This window comes from Medicago truncatula, chromosome 8 (genome assembly GCF_003473485.1).
Source record: "Medicago truncatula cultivar Jemalong A17 chromosome 8, MtrunA17r5.0-ANR, whole genome shotgun sequence".
Lineage (NCBI taxonomy): Eukaryota > Viridiplantae > Streptophyta > Magnoliopsida > Fabales > Fabaceae > Medicago > Medicago truncatula.
Window position 1 is genome coordinate 45,962,435 of NC_053049.1, and position 22,282 is coordinate 45,984,716.

General features: G+C 31.5%; 3 protein-coding genes and 1 non-coding gene across 5 annotated transcripts; 3 read left to right on the forward strand and 1 right to left on the reverse strand.

Annotated features, from left to right (window-relative positions):
- The first annotated feature begins 5,641 nt into the window (after window positions 1–5,641).
- LOC25502165 (probable GABA transporter 2) lies at window positions 5,642–9,786 on the forward strand. Of its 2 annotated transcripts, none has more exons than XM_039828987.1 (7): window positions 5,642–5,851; window positions 5,946–6,176; window positions 6,663–6,760; window positions 8,307–8,403; window positions 8,477–8,607; window positions 8,707–8,943; window positions 9,202–9,786. In XM_039828987.1, exons 1-7 carry the CDS (start codon window positions 5,764–5,766, stop codon window positions 9,589–9,591), a joined length of 1,272 nt encoding a protein of 423 aa, XP_039684921.1. In that variant the 5' UTR covers window positions 5,642–5,763; the 3' UTR covers window positions 9,592–9,786. The 2 variants fall into 2 exon arrangements, with proteins under 2 accessions (XP_039684921.1, XP_039684920.1); XM_039828986.1 differs by having other exon boundaries at window positions 5,643–5,851; window positions 8,217–8,403.
- Window positions 9,787–10,476: 690 nt separating this feature from the next.
- Window positions 10,477–10,671, reverse strand: LOC112417630 (U2 spliceosomal RNA). Its single transcript, XR_003008230.1, has one exon. It is a non-coding gene; the product is annotated as a U2 spliceosomal RNA (small nuclear RNA).
- Window positions 10,672–17,264: 6,593 nt separating this feature from the next.
- On the forward strand, window positions 17,265–18,193 carry LOC25502167 (uncharacterized; the record flags this gene model as incomplete). The annotated part of the gene is made up of 1 exon (XM_013591722.3): window positions 17,265–18,193. A coding segment is annotated over one exon (690 nt), but the record flags the coding sequence as incomplete, so codon positions are not given.
- A 2,829-nt stretch (window positions 18,194–21,022) lies between these two features.
- LOC25502168 (uncharacterized) lies at window positions 21,023–22,240 on the forward strand. Its single transcript, XM_013591723.3, has 3 exons — window positions 21,023–21,403; window positions 21,508–21,525; window positions 21,815–22,240. The coding sequence occupies exons 1-3, from the start codon at window positions 21,058–21,060 to the stop codon at window positions 21,994–21,996; spliced, it is 546 nt and encodes a 181-aa protein (XP_013447177.1). The 5' UTR covers window positions 21,023–21,057; the 3' UTR covers window positions 21,997–22,240.
- Window positions 22,241–22,282: the final 42 nt, after the last annotated feature.

A 22,282-nucleotide genomic window follows, 5' to 3' on the forward strand; every position in this document is an offset into this window, starting at 1 on the left:
TTTGATTCAATTCGAAATTCAAAAATGAGTGGTCATTATTGAAGATTTGATGTTCATAAATGATGGGTGGTGAGCATATGGGCAAAAACAGCTACAGCAGTCGGTCTTCATCTTCAAGCTCTATCTACAATGATGATGTGAGAGAGTTTCAATGTTGGTGTCCTAAAATTTGTGTTGTAAGAAAAGTAACACTGTCAATAACCCAGGAAGGCCTTTCTATATCTGCCCTCTGCCAAAGGTTTGTATAACAATGGTTATGTGATGTGTGAATGGTTTGTTAAAATAGTACTGATTTTGTCTTTTGATTGTATAGGATGATGGTGAAAATTGTAAGTTTTTGTGTGATTGAGTTGTTTAAAATGTTATTGTATTGTGCCAAGCCTGTGTAATGTTGTAATGAAAAGAGGTTGCCAATGAATGAATTTAACCCTTCTGTCAAAAAAATTCAATCAAATTGGTCATTCTATTGTATGTCTATCCATCATATTGATCCCCAAATTAGTGAAAATATCATCAAATAAGTCCTTGAATTTTCACAACATATATCACCGTGATGCTTGGTGCATACATTTGCTGAACAAAGTAAAAAGTAAAAGATATACACTGTGATTGTAAAAAGCCAGACATTTGCATACCATCATAAATCATGCATTTAATGTTCAACAGCATTACATAGCAAAAAAAAAAAAAAAAAACATTACATAGCGATCAAGTTATTTGATGTTTTTAAGTCATTACATATCCAAAAAAGCATAAATTAAACAAGTCCAAAAAACATTAATTAAACTAGTCAAAAAACATAATTTAAGCAAGCATCACTGCTTTGGAAATCCTGGTATTGGGGTTGAGTAGAAGCGGATGCCCCGCAATTTGGATTTGGAACTCTAATAACTCCAGGAGCAGTTGGATTTTGTGGAGCAGGACCCCTCAGTGAAGTTTGTTTATGTATGTCATTTGAAATCACTGGTTCTCTCATGTCATATCTCCTTGTATTCATTCCCTGCAAATAAAATCAATCATATCAGCCCTTAAATTATAACAATATCCATCAAATTAGTCCTTAAATTATGACAATAATAAGTATCAAATCGATCCTTATCATAGAGGGGTATAATTAGAAACACATAAAAAAATGACACTGAAAAGTTAAAATTGCAATTTTTACCATTTCTATCAAATTAGTCCTTGTACACGTGACTGCCTTGTTGACATGTGTACAGGACAACACAGCATGCAAGAAGACACATCATCACTACTAACAGAGCTTTTGGACGGAGTGACCATTTTGATGGACGTCTGTAAAATTCAGGGACTAAATAGATATTTCGCAAAATTCAAGGACGAATTTATTTGATTTTTGAAAATTCAAGGACGAATTTGAGGTATTAATCAATATCTTATTAAAAAAAAATCCTCTGACCTTAGATTGTGGCCACGTGACTCATCATCAGCATTTCCCTTTTAAAATTGAATTGATTTTCTTATTTTTCATTTTAAAGTTAGTTTTAATCTAATCTTCCTTTTTTTTTTTTTGTTTGTTAGTTAGTTTTAATCTAATCTCTTTTATATTACTAATATGGTAGTCTTTCCCCCAAAATGATCTTACTATATTTCAAAAATGATTTAAATGGAATTGTTTTTAAAGCAATTTAAACAGGAAGAACTCCGTTGTTGAAAAATAAAAACAAAGAAATCTAATTAAATTTGTTAAAACTTTTTTTTTTTTAAGGAAAATTTGTTAAAACTTATTCACGTAGTAATTTTTTGCTAATGTTTTTTTTTTTTAAAAGTAAAATTGTAACTAAAAAAACCAATTGAAGTAGTCCCGCTTGCAACCGACATGGTGTGCAGTGAGCACAAACGTTCATTGACTATTTAATCTAATATGTCATCTTTACCTTTAATTAAATGCATATGAAAACATATATGGTACTCGTATTAAATAATCTCATACATTGTAAAAAAAATAAATCTCATATGTTATCTTTACCTTTAATTAAATGCGTATGAAAACATATATTAAAATAGTGCAACTCTTTTTTTCTGATGTTTTAAATCCAGACCTTACATTGTCTTTACCAACTGAACTAAGTTCAGTTCAACTCTTTAAATGAATCTTATTCACCTCGTATAAATAACTTATTTCTATCCAACATAGCTTCTAATTTTGAAATTTCTTACTTATTCACGTGAAATAAAAAATCATGCTCGCTCTTTATCTGTACTATATATATATATATATGGATGGAGATATTTTGACTCCAAGAGTAAGTGTAATATCTTACTCCAAATCTTGACCTTTAATTTCAATTTTGGTTAATGACTTAGATTAATTGATATGGTAGGTTTTAATTCCATTTTCTATTGTAGTCAACACTTATCACCACAAAATAACAAAACAATAAATGACTTTTAATTAATTGATTGATTTTTTTTTCTTCCATTGTTTTTTTTTTTTTGTTTCACGCTAAAAGAATTTTTATTTTGGATTTTATGCTCTTGTTATGTTATGTTACTAGTGTGATACCCGTGCGTACGCACGAGCACGGGCTAATATATCTATTATTGAACGATGTAATTTAAATAAAACAAAATAAATAATGACACCAAAATTCAAGTTGATATAATGGTTAAAACAATAAAGTAGATAAACATACAACTAGAGCTGTCAAAACGGGCGGCCCGGTTGACAAAACGGGCTTGAAATATACTACCCGAGCCCGGCCCTACACGGGCCGCGGGCTAAACAGGCCGGCCCGTATTAAAAATTATATTTTTTTAATTTTAAAAAAATACTATAAAACACTACTATAATTTTTTTATAAATAATATTTTTAATATGTTTAAATAATGTCTAGCACAAAAGTAAATTGTAAACATTTTCGTACAAACGTCGTAAACTAAAACGACGAGAAAAATGATTTTAAATAAATTAGATATGTTATGGTTATAGATATTTATATATTCGATCTTTAAAACTATAAATAACGAAATGAATAAATATAATTTTATATTACATTTATATTTGTGTTAATTCATTGAATTTTCACTTTTGTTTTTTTACTTTGATAATCAACTAAGTAAATAATTATTTGAAAAATATATATAATTTATAGATTTTTTTTTTGTTATGCGGGCTAACGGGCTACCCGCGGCCCATTCGGGCTAGCCTTAACGGGTACCGGGCTTTTAAGGGCCGGGCTAAAAAGCCCTATTAAAATTCGGGCTCAATATTTTAGGCCCAAGCCCTATATTTATTCGGGCTAAACGGGCCGGCCCGTTTTGACAGCTCTACATACAACATACAATAAACATTAAACAAATGACAAACAGCTCATGACTACAAATTACATTACACCAAAGAAATGATATGGACGTAAAGATTCAAAGGCTACTAACCAGCATTAAAAATTAGTATAACACCCCTACTCAATTTCTTCTTTGTGGCAATACAATCAACCATATTAATGATCCATGAATTTTTTTCCAAAGGATTTTATGAACAAAATTCACGTGAACACATTTTCATCAACAAAGCCTTGTGTTCATTCAAAATATCAATAAATATAATACGAATCATACACCATAAAATGGATTAAATAGTTTTTAATCATACAAATCATAAGTTTTTAAGTTTAGTCGATATAAAATTTTAATGGTAATTTTAATCCTTTACAAAATTAGAGCTTTTATTGTTGTAAAATAATTGATGCCCATATACAGCCGTAAAATGTTGAAAAATAAAAAAAAAACACATCTTCAACCTCGTGAAAATGCAAATCTGCAATTTACCGCCACCAAGATACTACAATCCATCTTCATCAAGTTGTTCTTAAAAAACACAAAATTAAAATCAAAGTTCAATCCACCATAACAACATTATGGAAATCAGAAGAAGACCAAGGAGCTCTTTCATTTTTGTATGGAACCAAAATTGGTTGAAACAATAAACAATTAAGAGCAAGTGCTCCAACAAAAAAAAGTAATCTTTGGTTTCCCATATGACATAACTCACGGAAATATTGATACATGTTAACTTGTCAAAGAACTAAGGTAACCCCAAAGTCACTTCAATCATAATTTTCTCCAAAATGGAACTTTCAAAGTTCAATCTTCCCGACATCAGTTGCATGCATGAGTTCTCAAGTCAGTAAATTTTAGACAGAAAGCTTAAAAATAAATCAAAGGGTCCTAAAAAAATTGGAACTTGAGATAATTAGAGAAAGTTGGTGTGATTCAAATGTAAATAAGAAAGGGTTTAGCATTGTTGTTGATTGATCTTTTAATTACATGAAGATTGATTTTGGATTGTACTTTGATTTTAATTTTATGGGTTTTTTTAAGAACAACTTGATGAAGATGGATTGTAGTCTCTTGCTAGTAGTAACAACATATTTGCATTCTCACGAGGTTGAAGATGATGAGGGGAAAATATATAGTGTGGGCAGACAATCGTAAAATCTATGATCCTATTTTAATCTAATGGTACAAAAAACTTTCTCATGATGGAAAAAGATTAACCTTTCTCATGTGAAACTCCACCGTAAATTAGCAAGCCTACTCCCACTTGTCTTTGAGTAATAACCCAATACTAAGGATAAATTTGTAAACTTCATTTTGTTTTATTTTTTTAAACAAAAAACATGTTTCCTTAGTATTTGTTGTGTATACTAAAGCATTCCATGTTTTTTTACACAACTTCTGAAACGAAACCATCACCATAATAATATATTACCGAGGAAATGAAAAAAAAAAGTAATCAAACCATAATAGAATGAATGTGTGCAAAAATTTCTGGAAAAATTTATGTGCATGTGCCAAAAACGTATTAGAATGAACCTGCGTATAAGTTGTAGCACAGCTTCTATACCAAATTCTTTCAACAACATTTTTTTTTTTAAAGAATAAGAAGAAAAAAAAAACTTTCATACCAAAAAAACATAAAGAAAAAAAAAATCATAATAGAGAAACAATGGGCAAGACAAGCACTTTTTTCTGTTTTGAAAAGTTACGAAATTGCCCTTGAAATTAAAATAGGTTTGAATAATAGTGTGTTGGTTTTTGGTAAAAGACAAGTGGGAGTAGACTTGCTAACTTACTCCTTCATGTTTTTGGGGTGAGAGTAAGTTAGCAGCTCCCTATATATATATATATATATATAAAGATTTAACTTTGTTAAAAGACATCTTCATAAAAATTAGTTTGTGTCTTTTAACAAATGTTCATAGAATAACTTGCTAAAAGACATCTTCATAAGAGATGTATTAAAAAAAAAAAATTCAACTCTTTTGGGTTGACTTTTTCTTTTTTAAAAAATGTTCTCAATTTTAAATACAGATAACCTATGTAACAAATAGATAAGAATAAATTTAAATATAAAAAAAATGTAACAAACACAATATAAATATATATGTTTGATTTTCCTTTGTCTTTTAAAAAGTGTAATTAAAATCAAAATTTTATAAAAAAAAACACCCTTGCACAATAAAAATAAAAATAAAAATAAATAAAAAATCCCGCTCCTTTCTTTGCTTTATATACGGCTCAAATCTGTAACAAAAAAAAAAAACAAGATACGGCTCAAATCAATCATATAAATAATATAAACCAGAGAGACAACTGAGCACAAAGCCACGCGTTAGGCAATTTTGTAGGCCAAATAATAATAATAATTAATTAAGCACACATAGTACACTTTTTCAAATAATGGAAAATTGATTCTCCTAAGTTCTCTCTATTGGCGTGCGTGGCTAAGCTCACGCCATGGCAGACCCACCTAAGGAGAATCAGAATCACCACCACCCTCAAGATGAAGACGACGCCGGAGCTGCTTTCGTCCTCCAGTCCAAAGGCATGCAATTTTTCTATATTCTTCAACATTTAATTTTTCTCTTCTTTAATAATTCATTAAATAATCTATCTATCTACATGTATTTATGATATAGGTGAATGGTGGCACGCGGGGTTTCATTTAACAACGGCGATTGTAGGACCAACGATCCTAACGCTGCCGTACGCATTCAGAGGATTAGGGTGGGGGATTGGGATGTTATGCCTAACAGTTATGGGTGTTGTAACCTTCTACTCATATTGCCTCATGTCTAAAGTTCTTGATCATTGCGAAAACGCCGGTCGCCGCCATATCCGCTTCCGAGAACTCGCCGCCGATGTCTTAGGTAGGTGATGTGATCTTTACTTTGCAATATTTCAACCATGGTTAAGGTACGTTTGCATTGTGTAAAAAATTTTTTTTTGCTTTTTCTTTTCTAACTCTTTTTTTAGTATTTAAGATTTTCTATATTCAGGATATGTCATTTTTAAACATTAATAATTACTTACCTATTTAGAAACACCGTACATTGAATTAAAGTCAAACTGTTCTTCTATCAATCAATATTTGTTATTTTCAGCATTCATTATTTCAATTATTTTGTAATTTATTTTTTGAGAGTGTATGTTCTCTCTCTCGTAAGGACCGATGCCTACTAGACTCAATGATATACAAGTCTTAAATTACAAGATATGGTGGTGGGTTGTTTTCATAACACAAGTGATATTTTTAATGAGTAATAAGTTAGTAACAAGGACCAATCGTGCAGAACCGCATTTCTAGATTTGTACGATATGAATTTTCATAATTTTGTTGGTTTCATTGATGACAGGGTCGGGTTGGATGTTCTATTTTGTAATCTTTATCCAAACGGCAATCAATACCGGCGTTGGCGTAGGGGCAATCCTGCTTGCTGGTCAATGCCTCCAGGTTAGTTTTCCAATTATTTTTACTAAATTTACTTTACTAAAATAGTGGTAATCCTTTGTCTTTTTCTATCATTTGACATGCTTTTTTTCTATAGCGTCATTCTCAAATCAAGAGACCATATACAAGAAATTAGAAAAATAGAATTTTTACCAAAAAATGTAATACCCCACTTCCCATGATAGTGACACCAATGAAAGCAACTAGTTGTTATTGTAGACACGTATGGTATTCATTCAACATAGACGGACACATAATGTTATGCACTATTAAATAGTCATATCGTAGGAGTGACGATCTGAAAACGGGTGAGCGTTGTCGTTGCGGAGATGACAAGTTAAATTCCATCCACATTCAATACTAGGATGAAATAGTTGACCCCTATCACTATGGTGTATATGGAACTTTTCACATTTGGTCCACTTTAATTTGGACCATGTATGATAACTCTTAGGTTCAGCTAAGTTCGTGTATTCTCTCCACAATATAATGGTTCTAAAATATTGTACAATGTATGATAGGTTAGGGTAGAGAGAATTGATACTTTCGAGCAGTATCAACTCCAGAAAATAAGAGAGAAAGGATAGATTTTATTAATTTTCTTCTGTTGTCGTTATTACAAGCAAGGGACTATATCGAGTCCACTGTTGTCCTAGCCTATGGGATCTAATGACACATGTGCCCAGATCCATAAAAGATGGCAACAAACTAACTAGTGCTATGAAGAATGGACACTCCTCGAATTAGACGTGTCCTGTTGTCGGATACGTATCGTGTCCGACACCAACACGACACTTGTAGTTACACTGAATTATGTGATTTTTTCAAATTATTAACTGTGTCGGCATGTCTGTGTTGTATCTTGTGTCCGTATCCGTGCTTCTTAGGCTAGAGGCCAAGGGGATTACAACAGATATTTCATTACTCTAAAGTTGGTGTGATTCCCACATAATCACGTGCCCAGAAGGGCGCTTTCCTCTCCCATTGTGGTCTTGGGCTTTTGCTTCAATGTACCACTTGTTAGCTTGTCCATGCTAGATCAAGATAATTAAGAAAACCGGTAATGTTATTTATTAAATTTAATAACAATTTGTATTTAATATTTATTGTTGATTATAGACAAATATGTAAAATAATTAGGAGTATGTTAGTAAAAATAATAGTTAATGAAATTAAAAGTATAAAAATGTATTCTATAAAAAGAGGCATGAATTTTTTTCTCTAGGTTCTAGATTTGAGAACGGAGTAGTCATTTTTATTTTGCTACCGATAGTGGATGGCGGATCTTTATGGAACAGGGTAGCCCAATTTTTCTTGTTCTTAATTAGTTCTATAGATATGTATAATGTACCACATTTTGTAAAATGCACAATGATTTAGAATGTTAAATACTTGGCCCAAGTAAATGGTATTTGTTTTAATATTTCAATTTGTTATAATTGGTAGTATTTTCTTTTAGATCGTGTACTCCAATATTGCACCTCATGGAGCACTGAAACTGTACGACTTCATAGCAATGGTGACAGTAGTCATGATAATTTTGTCTCAGCTTCCCACTTTCCATTCCCTACGACACATCAACTTGTGTTCCCTTTTTCTCAGCTTGGGCTACACCTTCCTTGTAGTTGGTGCTTGTATTCATGCAGGTATGGACTAGTATTATATTACAAAACTATTACCCCCTTGATTACATTTATGCGATTAAACTTGATTTTGTAGGTACATCAAAAAATGCCCCACCAAGGGACTATTCCTTGGAACCTAAGGAATCCTCAAGGGTCTTCAGTGCCTTCACTGCCATTTCCATAATTGCAGCAATTTTTGGGAATGGCATATTACCTGAGATACAAGTAACCATTTTGTCCTCTTTCTAAATTGAAATAATTACTAGACAAATATGTTGCTTCTTAAAATTAGATTAACCATGTCATTATGTATTAATTGTATAGGCAACTCTAGCACCTCCTGCAACTGGAAAGATGATAAAAGGCCTTACTATGTGTTATGCTGTAATTTTGGTGACATTCTACTCTGCTGCAGTTTCTGGGTATTGGGTATTTGGAAACAAGTCCAACTCCAACATTTTGAAGAGTTTGATGCCAGATGATGGACCTTCTTTGGCTCCAACTTGGGTCCTTGGACTCGCTATCGTCTTTGTTCTTCTTCAACTCTTCGCAATCGGTCTGGTAAGCTCACAAACACAAATATAAGGGATTGAATTGGTTTAAACTTTAAACTATGGTCGCGGTTACAGACTTGTAATTATACTGTAATTCTTGATATTGCGGACAACTGCAGATAAATGCAACTACCGTTGTGGTTGCTATAAGTTGTAGAGGTTTCCAATTTCCAAAGCCTTTACAATGTCACGGTCTTTGCAGGTTGCAATTTAGGACTATACTAAAAAATAAGCAATAATAATTTTAGTCTTATCATATTTATAGGTTTATTCTCAAGTTGCTTATGAGATAATGGAGAAGAAATCAGCAGATGTGAAGCAAGGGATGTTTTCCAAAAGAAATCTTCTTCCTCGCCTGATTCTTCGAACAACTTACATGATTTTCTGTGGATTTCTGGCAGCCATGTTGCCGTTTTTTGGAGACATCAATGGCGTGGTTGGTGCTGTTGGTTTCATTCCTCTGGATTTTGTCCTGCCTATGATTTTATACAACAAAACACACAAGCCAAAGAAATCATCATTGACTTATTGGATCAACATCTCAATCATGGTGGCATTCACCGGTGCAGGAATCATGGGTGCATTCTCGTCCATAAGGAAATTAGTTCTTGATGCCAACCAATTTAAGCTGTTTGATAGTGAAGTTGTGGATTGAGCAAATGTATGTAGAAACCAAGAATTAGATCTATATTGTTAATATGCAAAACCACACAAGGTTATTTCAGTTTGTAAGATGGGGAGATAGGGAAAAGTCAAATGTTGTGCGCAGTGGTTGACTGCAATATATATTTTAGAACGGAAGGAGTATAAAAAACGCGATCAACTAGTAGCACCAATTTTCCAAATTTTAGATGTTTGCCGTGAAACAAGAAAATCAATCATTATTTATAAGTGAAATTTACAAAAAAAATGTTGGGCCAAATTAGTCAAAATATCATTTTTCTTTCTCTTATTATTACAATTTTCTTAAACTGTGTGAAATGATAAAATACGTTATATATTTCGGGAATGAGGGAGTAACATGTTTGAGAACTAAACCCCAATTTTTTGAAAACACATAATAAAATTAAGAAATCAACCTTTACATTAAATATGTTTGGTAAGTTCAAGAAATGAGTTTATAGCTTATAGCATAAGTTTGTCTGGCCAAAATAGTCATGTTTGATAACATTATTTTATCATGAACTTATAACTTATTTCACTATCATGAGCTTATAGTTTTTATTGTGGTGACCATAGTTCGAATCGAGACCTTGCATATATTATAGAAACCATGAGCTTGTATAGCTTATTTCATGAGGTTATAGCTTAAAAAAATATATATAAATTCATAGATTTTATTATAATTCATTGATATTTTACATTTATCTTGCTATTTTATCTAACTCTTCAATTAATAAAAAAGGTAATTTAAAATCGTGCAACCCATTGTACCTCGGATCAAATACTACACTCATAAATCAAATAAAATCAATTTGTCAAAAAAACAAAATCAAAACACTAAAATAGATAGCCAAAAAGATATTTGAAACTAAAATTGATGGGGTGCGCCAGCCCATGCAATAGTGCAACACATAGGCGACACTCGAGAAGCCCAATAGCAAGCTATTGGGGTGGCTTCTCCCCATCAAAAAAGTAATTTAATATCGTGTGACCCATTGGACCACATATCAGATATTAAACTGATAAGAACAGATACTACACTTGATCTTAGCCAAAAGGCCGAGAAAGGTATGAGTTGAAAGATGGGTTGGCTTCTGCTTTTATATCTCACATCCACTCACTTGCTTTCTTAAACGAGCGATGTGGGACTAAACTTAGACAACAACTTGGGACTCAATGGTTCTTGTACGCATGGCATGGCCAACAGAGACCAAATTCCAAGCAAAGGATACGTGATTTGAGCTTCCAACAAGGACAAATCTCATGTCAACGATATATTTTACAGATTTTGAGAAGCTCACCAATGATTATTTTTAATTGCTGGCAATACATATACAGTTAGCATAAACTAAAATCAACTTTCCAGAATCAGTGATTCGTTTTATATGCAGACCACAAATCTATTTACACATAATCATAATCGTCAGAATAAATACCAACATTACCTACAATGAAACCACAAGTTATTTCTGAGACGATGTGTATATCAAAATCATTTGACATCAGTTTCACCCAAAAACACATATACTAGTAAAATTAACATGTAATTACTCCAAAGAACATAGGCTAAAAAGTGTGCATGTAGACGGCAATACATATACAGTTAGCATAAACTAAAATCAACTTTCCCTGAAATCCTACAAAATGTTATGTATATGTATGTATGATACATATACAGTTACAGCAATGCATAATACTTCATTTCATTCTGACCGTGTGCTTGTTTTAGTTTTTGATTACATTACATACATAAACGTTGGAATTCCACCCCATAGAATCTGCCGATACGAAGCTACTGGAGCCATAAGGAGGAAATGAGGAATGGTATAAGATCTTCATCCTTTCACTTTGAGTTCCTCTCATTTTAGCTAAATAATCTTCATAGTAATTCTCTTCTCTAAGAAGAAGATGTGAAAGAATCACACTCGATCCCATAGCAAACTTTCCCGAATAGTCTTTCTCGGAATCAATCCCCATTCTGTGCAATGTAGCACCATTTTCATGGTGCAAAATCCGACATATGCACAGTAACCAGACAAAATAAGTTTCTAAAACAGTGAACAATGTCACACCTAACAAAAAGGTGAACAACTAACAATAACTCAAGAAATCTTGTTGAGGATGAAATGGTGCTATTGAAATCAACTTTTTTCTATTTTGTTAGGCTGTTTCAACATAAAGTTAAAGGAAATCAATCTCCGCAAGTTTCTTTACTTTCTCACCTTCCTTTATGAGGAAATTAGCATTCTTTGGCGTGATCACATCAAGGTCTAATATGCTCAAATCAAGAGTGTGATTATTTTATGGAAGGAATCAATTTCTTCACATAATGGAGTTTTATGTAAAAATTGGTGGAATTAGCATTTTAGAAAAATAAAAGATTAAATCAAGAAAAAAGAAAGATAAAAAATGAATCATTACTTAAAATTAAGTTAAAGGAACACAGACGATTTTGCCTATAACTTACCTAAAGAGTTATTGAACTAGCTAAACAAAGAAAAAACTTGATTTAGGGATTAAAATGAGTGACAAAATTTAGGGATGAAAAATTATAGATGTTTATAATCTAGGAGGCCAATTTAGGTTCTTAACATGTGCCCTAATGATTTAAGTTAGCATTTCCTTTAACTAATAACTAGACCATCGACCCGTGCTAATGCACAGGTCATATGGAAAGTAATATCTGACGGTAATAGGTAACAAAATAGTTTAGATGAATGTCATGATTGTCATATAGTATTTCATAATATTAAGAAGTATAGACGTTGGTATTGTACCATAACATAATTTTTCATGACATCGTCCTTGATACCGTAACGTAGCATTATAGGTTAAGTACAGGGACAGAGCTAGGTACTAATGAAAAGGGGCAGCCGCCACCCATGAAATATATAGGACCCCTATAGGACTCATGTACATATTAACCGTTCGCCACCCTTGCTTTCATATCCACTTGGTTCACTTATACTAAATTTTATTTTTTTTAATTAAAGGTCCACTCATGTTCTCTTTTTTCTTACCATCCACTCATAAGTTTTTTATAATAATAAATATAGCATATTGAATGGTTTTTTCTAAATTACCTTTGAAAAATGGTGGGTAATTTACCCACCAACCAATGAAAATGAGCAATTTATTTGTGGGGTCCAGATAGTTCATGAATATGTGCTTATGTGGCTAATGTGTATTGGTTGGGGTAAATTACCCATCATTCTTTCATGGGTAGCTTAGTTATCACCATATTGAATTGATCAGTTTATTAAGTTTTATTCCTATTTCCAAGTAGAAGCCAACAACGTTTGAGAAATTAGGGGTGATAGAGATACCCTAAATCATACATTCAAGAACAATTATATTCTAAAGTTCCAATTTCTAAAAATTTCAAGTACCGCCACACCTCAGTATATATTTGTTATTGTTTATCATGCAAACAAAGCAGGAGCAGGGAAACAAAATAGGAGGAAACTGTTATAGGATGGACTCCGTTTAGTAAAAACAAAGTAGCAACAATGAGTTGAAAATAGGAGCAACGATTATAGGATGAAACAGTTACCGTCGGGGTTAACTTTAATAAATAAGAGATAAGAGATCTTTCTGTTTGAAAATAAGATTTTGATAAAATTAATTAAATTAACTAAATTCAATAGGTTTAATTAAATAGGGGTAATACAGTAAAAGTAAGCATATAATTTAGGTTAAAATTAGGGCAACAGTTAGCGTCCGGGTTAATTTTAATAAATAAGAGATAAGAGATCTTTCTGTTTGAAAATAAGATTTTGATTAAATTAATTAAATTAAATAGGTTTAATTAAACAGAGGTAATACAGTAAAAGTAAACATAGAATTTAGGTTAAAATTAGGGCAACAGTTACCGTTCGGGTTAACTTTAATAAATAATAATTTGGGCAACAGTTAGCATCCGAGTTAACTTTAATAAATAAGAGATAAGAGATATCTCCGTTTGAAAATAAGATTTTAATTAAATTAATTAAATTAAATAGGTTTAATTAAACATGGGTAATACAGTAAAAGTAAGCATAGAATTTAGATTAAAATTAGGGCAACAGTTAGTGTATGGGTTAACTTTAATAAATAAAAGATTTATAAAATTGTCAAAAGTGGTTATAATAATAATAAAAAAATAAAAAAAAACTTCTCGAAAAATACGTGGTTCTAGTGACCTTGAATTTTTCACCTCCTCATTGCTTCATATATTTATTTGACGATCGTTCATTCTGTAACGTCGTAATACCTCAACAACACGTAATAAACATGAGCTCGACATTGATGACACACCACCTGAAACAACATTCCAAAAACTCAATTACCATGCCTATATAAAGGTACACAACTTCTATCCTTTCAATACCCCTCACTCTTGCCCTCTTGCTTATTTGGACGCCAAAGTGTTTATATGTATCCCCCCAACTCACCTTTTGGAGGTTATTGCTCGACACAAGCCAACGTTTTTTATCACTCTCGATCAACTATCATCTTGAATCTTGATATTTGAAAGAGAAAACTAATTTTAAGAGAAACAAAAATATGAATCAAATTATATTTATTGTCAAAGACATTAAATCAAACCCGTTTGTTATAGCTTTTTTAAAATAGATTTTTGTAGTGTAACATATTTTTGTTATAATTTTTTTAACAAAGAAATTTTTAGGGGAAACTTCAAATAAAAAACCGGTTCGAATAGCTTATCTTAAAATGTGATTCTAGATATTTCATCATTTTGTTATAATTTTTTTGGATACTAAAATTTTGAAAAAATCTCTAAAAAAAAAAGCTATTTCAAATAGCTTTTCATAAAAAATATTTTTGAAATATATCATTTTGAAAAAATATGTGATTTTTACAATACAAAATCTCGAACAGTGAATATTTAGATTAGTGAATGTCAAAATATCTTTTTTAACTTATAACAAATGAATTTGAAATAACTTATACTATTTTTTAATAAATTTCCAAAAAAACTATTTTAAAAAATACAAAGAAAAATTTATTTTTTTAGAATCTATAACAAACGGATCCTAATCCTGGCAAAGACTAATTTGCAAAATGTTTGAACTACGTTTGGTGATCATACTTCCATTATCACATGGAAGTAGAACTCTTTGCGTTTAGAAATAATGAAAACGGAAAGAACTTGCTCATGGCTTGAATACTTGAAGAGCTAAGGAAGAAAAAAGCTAGTTTTTTTTTTTCTTTTTGTCAAGTAGTCTAGTAGTGGCTAAAGAAATTCACCTTAAAGATGAATAAATAGGGTGTTCGGGGTTCGAACCCCGATCCCTGCACATATTGTGCATTATCCCTTACCAAATGAGCTAAGCTCATGGAGACAAAAAAAAAAAAAAAAAAAAAACGAGTGTTTAGTTGTTCAACTATATAAGCAGGTTCTAATACGATACTATTACATGATGAACCATCAACGAAATTCTTTTTCCTGTGTTAACTCTCTTTTTAAGAATTGTTTAATTCAAAAATTAAATTCGGGCTCTCTTCAACTAATCGTATTTGGTGAAACTTTTCTTTTCTTTAACAAAGTCTTTGATAAAATTATATAAGCACTTGAATTCAATCACTTGGTTGACCAACAAATTATTTATATGGTCTAACTTTTTGTTTTTTTTGAGGAATTGTATGGTCTAGCTTCAAAGTAATATATCTAATTGTCGTTGTGGAGAAGCACTCCGTCACCCTACACAACATCATGAACATGCAAATTATGGGAAATTCGTTGGGTACTTGTTTTTTGTTTTGCATCATTTAGACAAAATTAATTTATTTTAAAATAATTAAATATAAAAATGATTAAATGATGAATACGTATCAAACAAAATTCTACCGAAATGTTCACCAATATTCAATCTATTAAAGGTTACATATATTATTATTATTAAGCCATCACATGGTCCATATTTACGTATATTGATTTGAAAATCAAGGGAATAAATTACTCATGATTCAAACCACGAATTCCGGTGGTATATCTTCGCATGCACCAAGCCTTATTTTTCATATACTCCATGACAGGTACTTACACACATGATTCAACGGACCACTTCTATTACACGTCCCACACCTTTTCCCACTGCTCAAATAATTTACCTATATTTTTAATTGTTGTCAACATCCCCATTTCCCTTAATAAATACTATACATCAATCCTCGTAAACTTAACTCAGTTATAAAGATATTGCATATTATATACAGGGGTCGGGTTCGAACTCCAGATACCCCACTTCTCCACAATTAAATTGTGTGAGTTTTAGTCACTAAACTACTTGAAGAAAAAAAAATACTATATAACAATATCAAATATATTATTTTTTTAGTTACTCTCCACTTCAAATAAATGTTACTCCCCCATTTTTATTATGAATGTCACAACTACATTTTAATGATATTTTTTTTTTTCAAACAGTTTAGTAGCTAAAATTTTACCTTTAAAATGAAGGTTAAAATATGCTTTTAGTCCCTGTAAATATAGTAAGTTTGGATTTTGGTCTCTGGTAAAAAAAATATTGAAATTCATCCCTGCAAAAATTTTTCTTTTTTAAAATAGTCCTTAGACCCACTTTTGTGCTAATTTGTCCCATTTTTGCCTATGTGGTAGATGCTGACCGTGTAAATTTGACCACGTGGCTTCCATGGGTTGATTTGAGAATGAAATCATGTTGTTATATGATTGTTATGGATGCAGATCTATGGAAGAGGAAGAAGAAGCTGAGATGCAGAAGAACAAGAAGAGGAAATTAATATTCTGTTAAAAAAAAAGGAAATTAATAAAAAAAACAAATAAAAACATTTATAGATTTATTGATTTATTTTATATTTATTTAATTTTAATTAAAATCCACGTGCACAAAATGATATAGTCAGCAAGTGACACTTAAGCAAAAACTTGCCAAATAAGCAAGAAAGTGGGCTCAGAGACTACTTTAAAAAAACAAAAAATTTTGCAGGGATGAATTTAAAAAGAATTAAAATTATCAGGGACCAAAACTCAAATTCGCTATATTTGCAGAGACTAAAAGCATATTTTAGCCTAAAATGAATGAATACATAGGTGATCGAAAAATTGAACCCCATATTACATTGTATTATTTCTATCAACTATGCTTAGGGGACAATGATGGAGATATTTGGGATATTTTAACAACGAATCATTCAAGCAAACGGTAGCTACGACGGAGATTGGAGAGCTTGGAAACGTGAAACCAGTGAAAGGAGAGGCTTGTGGAACCTTCAAGTAATGGATAGCTTCTTTTGGTTTCTCACAAGTCATCTGTGAGGTGGATCGCAAGCTAGTACTTGATCACATTAATTGTCAATAGTAAATATAGATGAGATCCTTACTAAATTTGTACAACGGACGGAGCAATGCTTATGTGGTTTTACCCTCCTTACAATATTTTTCATCACACTCGTGATTTTATTTATGTTTTTTAATCACTAATCAAATGAGCCTGTTTGACCAATAAAAAGCTTATCTGTAGCAATAATCAATACTATTACTATTATCCTTATTTATAACCAGTATGGAGGTTGCATGTGGTAGAACTGCAACGCTGGCACAACAATTAAAAATGAAAAAGTTGCCACACGGATTTAATGCTTAAACGTAGTAATAGTCAAATACCTTGGGGACGTGTGTGAAACTCTTATAAGCAGAAACACCTTTTATATTTTCTAAGTGACAAGTGCACATTACTAATTAACGCGTTAAACCCTTCACCACCCATTCATCAACTCAAAACAAATCCCTTCTCTAAAACTCTCTTCTTCTCAATTCCTATCTTAGAAGAAAATTTAACAAACATGGAGAAATATTCAAAGAGTACAAAGTGGGATTGTGGTAGCACTCTATATGACTCATACGAACTAAACTCATTCAAACGCCAAATTGATTCAGCTATAGCTAACTCACCAAGAACACATTCCATGCCTCATTTACCACAACGTACACTCCAATTTCAAGTTCAACCTCAACCTCAAAATCATGAGCCAACCTCTTCTCTTGTCATCAACAACAAGTCAACTTTCAAGATCTCTCGTACCTTTCAAAAACTTGTTCGCTTTGTTTTCAAGTCCAGTGCCAATAAATCCAACAAGGTTAATTCTAGCAGCTCGTATAGCAATAGTTTTCGATCATATCCTAAAGATCAAGAACAACGTTTATGTATGGTTTATGACAAATATGAGTCAGAACCTATTCTTCTATCAACCATTCCAGAACTTCCTGATTTTGAGATTGCCGGACTTTCACCGGATATCAGTAACTTCGTCAGAAAGTCATCTTCTGAGAGATTTACGGCGCCAGCTAATATTGGTATTTCGTGTGCTTGAGGGTAGTCTTTAATTACATGATGGTGATATAATATTAACATATAACAATATCAATAATGCTAGCTAAGCTGGACTAGTTTAATGAAGTCAAAAACGTAGAAATTACTTTTATTAACATGTGTATAGCAAGTATTTTTATCTTTATTTTTTATTATTATATATACTTTTTTTAAGGGATTATTATATATACGTTGTAATGAATGATTCACGATGCAATGTTTCAATGTTTATTTTAGATCAGATAGCGTTGAATTTTGGATCATCCGTAAATCTTGCGATTTGGACAATTATATGACTTGTAAGTTGTATAAATTGTTTTCTCTTGCACTGTGTGTTTGGATTGGCCGTAAATGGAATAGAATAAGATAGAATAATATACTATTCTATTGATTGAATTTATCAATCTAAAAAATAATATGATATGATGAAATAGAATGTAACATAGTGAAACGTATTCCGTCTTATTCATGTATTCCATTATGTCTACCTCTTTCAAAAAAAAAAAATGTATTCCATTATGTCCTTCAATTTTTGTTCTCCCAATTGGTAGGAATAAGATGAAACCCCCTCCTTAAAATTCTCTTTCGTGTGTGTCTTCTTCTCATCCTCGCAACCTCCTGCATATGCCAGTCAGGGGTGGCGTAAGGGTGGACATGAGAGATAGCAGTCCAGAAAACAATTTTTTTTTTTTGATCTTAGATGAAATGGTAATCACTGAAATTAAACTCACACACAACAGTGAGGTTCCGGATTCGAACCCAGATCACGACGTCCGACCTTGCAATTTCGGCATTTGCCAGTTGAATTAAGACTTCCAGACATAAAACAATTTTTTTAAAGGGTGTCAATTTTTTATTTATTTAATGGTTAATATTATTATATAGATATTTTTTTAACTTGCATTGATTAATTCTATTGAAAATATATTTTTAAAGAATCTTGATTATTAATGAATCTTTTTCAACAAAAAAACAAAAAGAAAGACATTCAAATAATTAAAATAACACAACTTTACTGATTCGCTAATGCACCAAAAATCTTAAGATCGACCCTGTTAACAATGTAACTTTATATGGGACAGGCACTGATTTGTTCTCACCTTGTGTAAATATATCTGGTCTTTGCATTTTTTTGCCACACGTAATTTGTTCCATGGTTGCGTTCTTTTTTGGCCGCACAGTTCCATGGTTGTGCCAATTTCTTTTGGATGCACTTAAGTTGTTGTTCAATTGGCTTCCCTTTTGCACACTGCACAATTAATCACGTTAATTTCTTGGACCTGGTTTGAACTGATGGGTTCAGCGTGGCAAAGGAAAGGTTTTATGAACTTTTCAACACTAAACTTTACAATCAAAATATTAAGTTTAACAATAATTCATCCTTCAAAAAAAAAAAATTACAATAATTCAATCAAAAAACTTTTTTTTTATTTGAGCAAAAAAAAAATTAACTTGTCAAAAAATGGTTTATTTAATTATCAAGACAATTTTCAAAACAATTTTTTTTTATTAACATAACTCTTATGATTTGTATTTTTCATTATGTAACTAAGAGGTCTAATTGGATGCTAGATTGACACATTAAAGTTGTAACATGAGATTCGTAAAATAAAAAAATTGTATCATGAGAAACATTTTAGATAGTTAGGAATTATTTTGAAATATACATATTATCATGAATAAATGTATCACAACACAAGATCAGAGATTATTTAGGTAATTTACTCAAGAATAATACTAATTCAATGATTGAAGGAGACTGATTTACCAAAAGAAATTTGGACATGCGCCAGAATTTTATCAATGTGTCTGAGAATTGCCTAAAACTAAAATAAAATAAATAATTATACCTAAGATATTGATATTGACTAGTGGATACGAAGGAGACAAATTTACCCAAAAAATTGGACATGTGCCAGAATTTTATCAAAGAGTCCAAGAATAGGGTAAAACTAAACTAAAATAAATAAGGGAAAATTATACAATTTGTCCTTTAATTTAATTTTATGTAACATTTTCGCTATTTTTTTTTTCTTGATTTAGTCCTTTATGTTATAAAATGTTAAATATAGTTATCATTTTTTATAAAACCCAAAAAATAAAAAATAAAACTTCAATAAAAATCATCAAAAACTCATCAAATCATAAACAAACCCAAATTTTTATCATACAAACTAAGAAACTCAGATTTCATTGAAAAATCTCTGTTAAGATACTGTCATTTTATAAGATAAAGCACTAAATTTAAACAAAAAATAAAAAAGGCCAAAAGTATTATTTGAAATTAAATTAAGAAATAAATTGTGCAATTTTACAAATAAATAATTATACAGAAGATATATTGATATTGACTGGGGGATACGATGAAGTTTACCAAGAAAAAGGATATGTGTCATAATTTTATCAATGAGTCTAAGAATAGCCAAACGTAAAATAAAATAAATAATTATACAAAAGATATTGATATTAACTATACAAAGGAGACTGGTTTAACAAAAATATAAATGGACATTTGCGAGAATTTTATCAATGAGTGATTGTTGGAGGGCTAACTATATTGATCAGTTATGTTGTTGTTCAATTCTGTAGAGTTTTTAGTTACCAATGTGATTGTTAATTTTTATACTCAATGAGTGTGATGAAATGCTGGAATGAATAGTTAATTTTGTGTTGGTGAGGTTGAATCATGTATGAATTTTATGTCAAAATTTTGGACAAATGTTGAATGATTTTGAATTTAGATGAATGGCACAAGTTTTATGTCATTTTCAATGTTGAATGAATTTTAAGTGTTCAATGTGTTTGAGCTTTGAGCATGTTATGCCAAATGTTGTTACTTCCGTTCTGCTGGTGTCCTGTGTTTTGCTTCTATGCTCAGGACAGTTAGGTCTCGAGAGGCATTTTTGAAAATTTGAGGGGCATGTAAGCATTTCAAGGGGTTTACTGAGTAAGTTTTGACTAGGCTTGATGTTATTGGTTTAGGCTATAGTGGCCCAGCCAGCCCGTTTGAGAATCAGATTGAGCGGTTCCCAATCAATACAATACAATACAATACAAAGAGATAAGAACACTGCAAGAAATTAATTAATTAATTAATTTGCAGAATGGCTTCTTCTTCTGCTTTAAACTTACCTGTTCTATCTCTCTGTAAATCCCCTAAATTTATCAAACCTTCAACTACCTTCCTGCAACGTGATTTTCATTTAATCAGCATCAGAACAATTAGAGAATCAAACAGCCTTAGAAAGAGAGCAGTTATCGTGTGTGGGTTGCCACTGGGTGTTGATCCATGGGCACCTTCCATTGATTCACAGAGCATAGCTTCTCAACTTTTCGCTTTTTCTTTGTTTCCTTACATTGGTTTCTTGTACTTCATTACCAAATCAAAAACTTCTCCTAACCTCACCCTCTTCGGTTTCTACTTTTTGCTCGCATTTGTTGGTGCCACAAGTTAGTTTTCTTTTCTTTCTTAAATTCTCTTATTACATACATGCTTCTTTCTTTATTGATTTAATTAAATACTAACTTTTTTATTTTATTTTTATTTTGAACAGTTCCAGCTGGAATTTATGGTGAGTTAAGTTTATTTGCCGAAAATATAAAAGTTCAATTTGATAGACATAACAATGTTTTAAAAACCGAACTGGACATTAAACCAGCATCGTCGCTATGAAACTAATTGAACAGTTACGGCATACAGAATGACTGTTGAACCGTTCAAATAACTACTGAATCGTAGACACTAGATAGTGTTGATTTATGATTCAACCGGTTGAATTGTCTGGTTCGGTTTGGTTTTTAAAACACTGGGCCAAATTTGAAGTGATTATATTACTTATGTTTAGTTGTGTGGCTTGACAGCTAAGGTGCATTATGGAACTTCTTTGTCCAATGTGGATTGGTTACATGGTGGGGCTGAGTCCCTTCTCACTCTCACTAACTTGTTCATTGTGTTGGGTTTGAGAGAGGGAATCAGAAAAGCTGAAAATTCGGAGAAAAACACTGAATCGAAGGAAGAGAAGAAACCTGGGATGAAGGTCTGATATTTGGACTCATTGCTCTTACTATTGCCAGTGTTATTGTAATTTGTTCCATTGACTCAGATGTGCCTCCAAATTTTGGCTGTGATTTTCTATATTTGTCTTAAAAATCACCGACAGTTTTGCCATCCTCTCGATTGTTTTGTTTGTAAATAAAATTCTGTATTTTGTGTAATTTATCATTGATTGGAATGAGATATTCAAAAAAATTTGATGTGCAATGATCAGTCTGTTCTCTTTTATGCTACATGAATGAAATGAATGATGCTGTTATGTCACTTAGCTCGCT

Excerpts from the sequence above, each read along its gene's own strand:
- LOC25502165 (XM_039828986.1), top strand. The coding sequence starts at position 5,764 with ATGGCAGACCCACCTAAGGAGAATCAGAATCACCACCACCCTCAAGAT. Across the intron at positions 6,177-6,662 it reads ACTCGCCGCCGATGTCTTAG|GGTCGGGTTGGATGTTCTAT; the intron begins GTAGGTGATGTG and ends CATTGATGACAG. Across the intron at positions 8,944-9,201 it reads AACTCTTCGCAATCGGTCTG|GTTTATTCTCAAGTTGCTTA; the intron begins GTAAGCTCACAA and ends TCATATTTATAG.
- LOC25502168 (XM_013591723.3), top strand. The coding sequence starts at position 21,058 with ATGGCTTCTTCTTCTGCTTTAAACTTACCTGTTCTATCTCTCTGTAAA.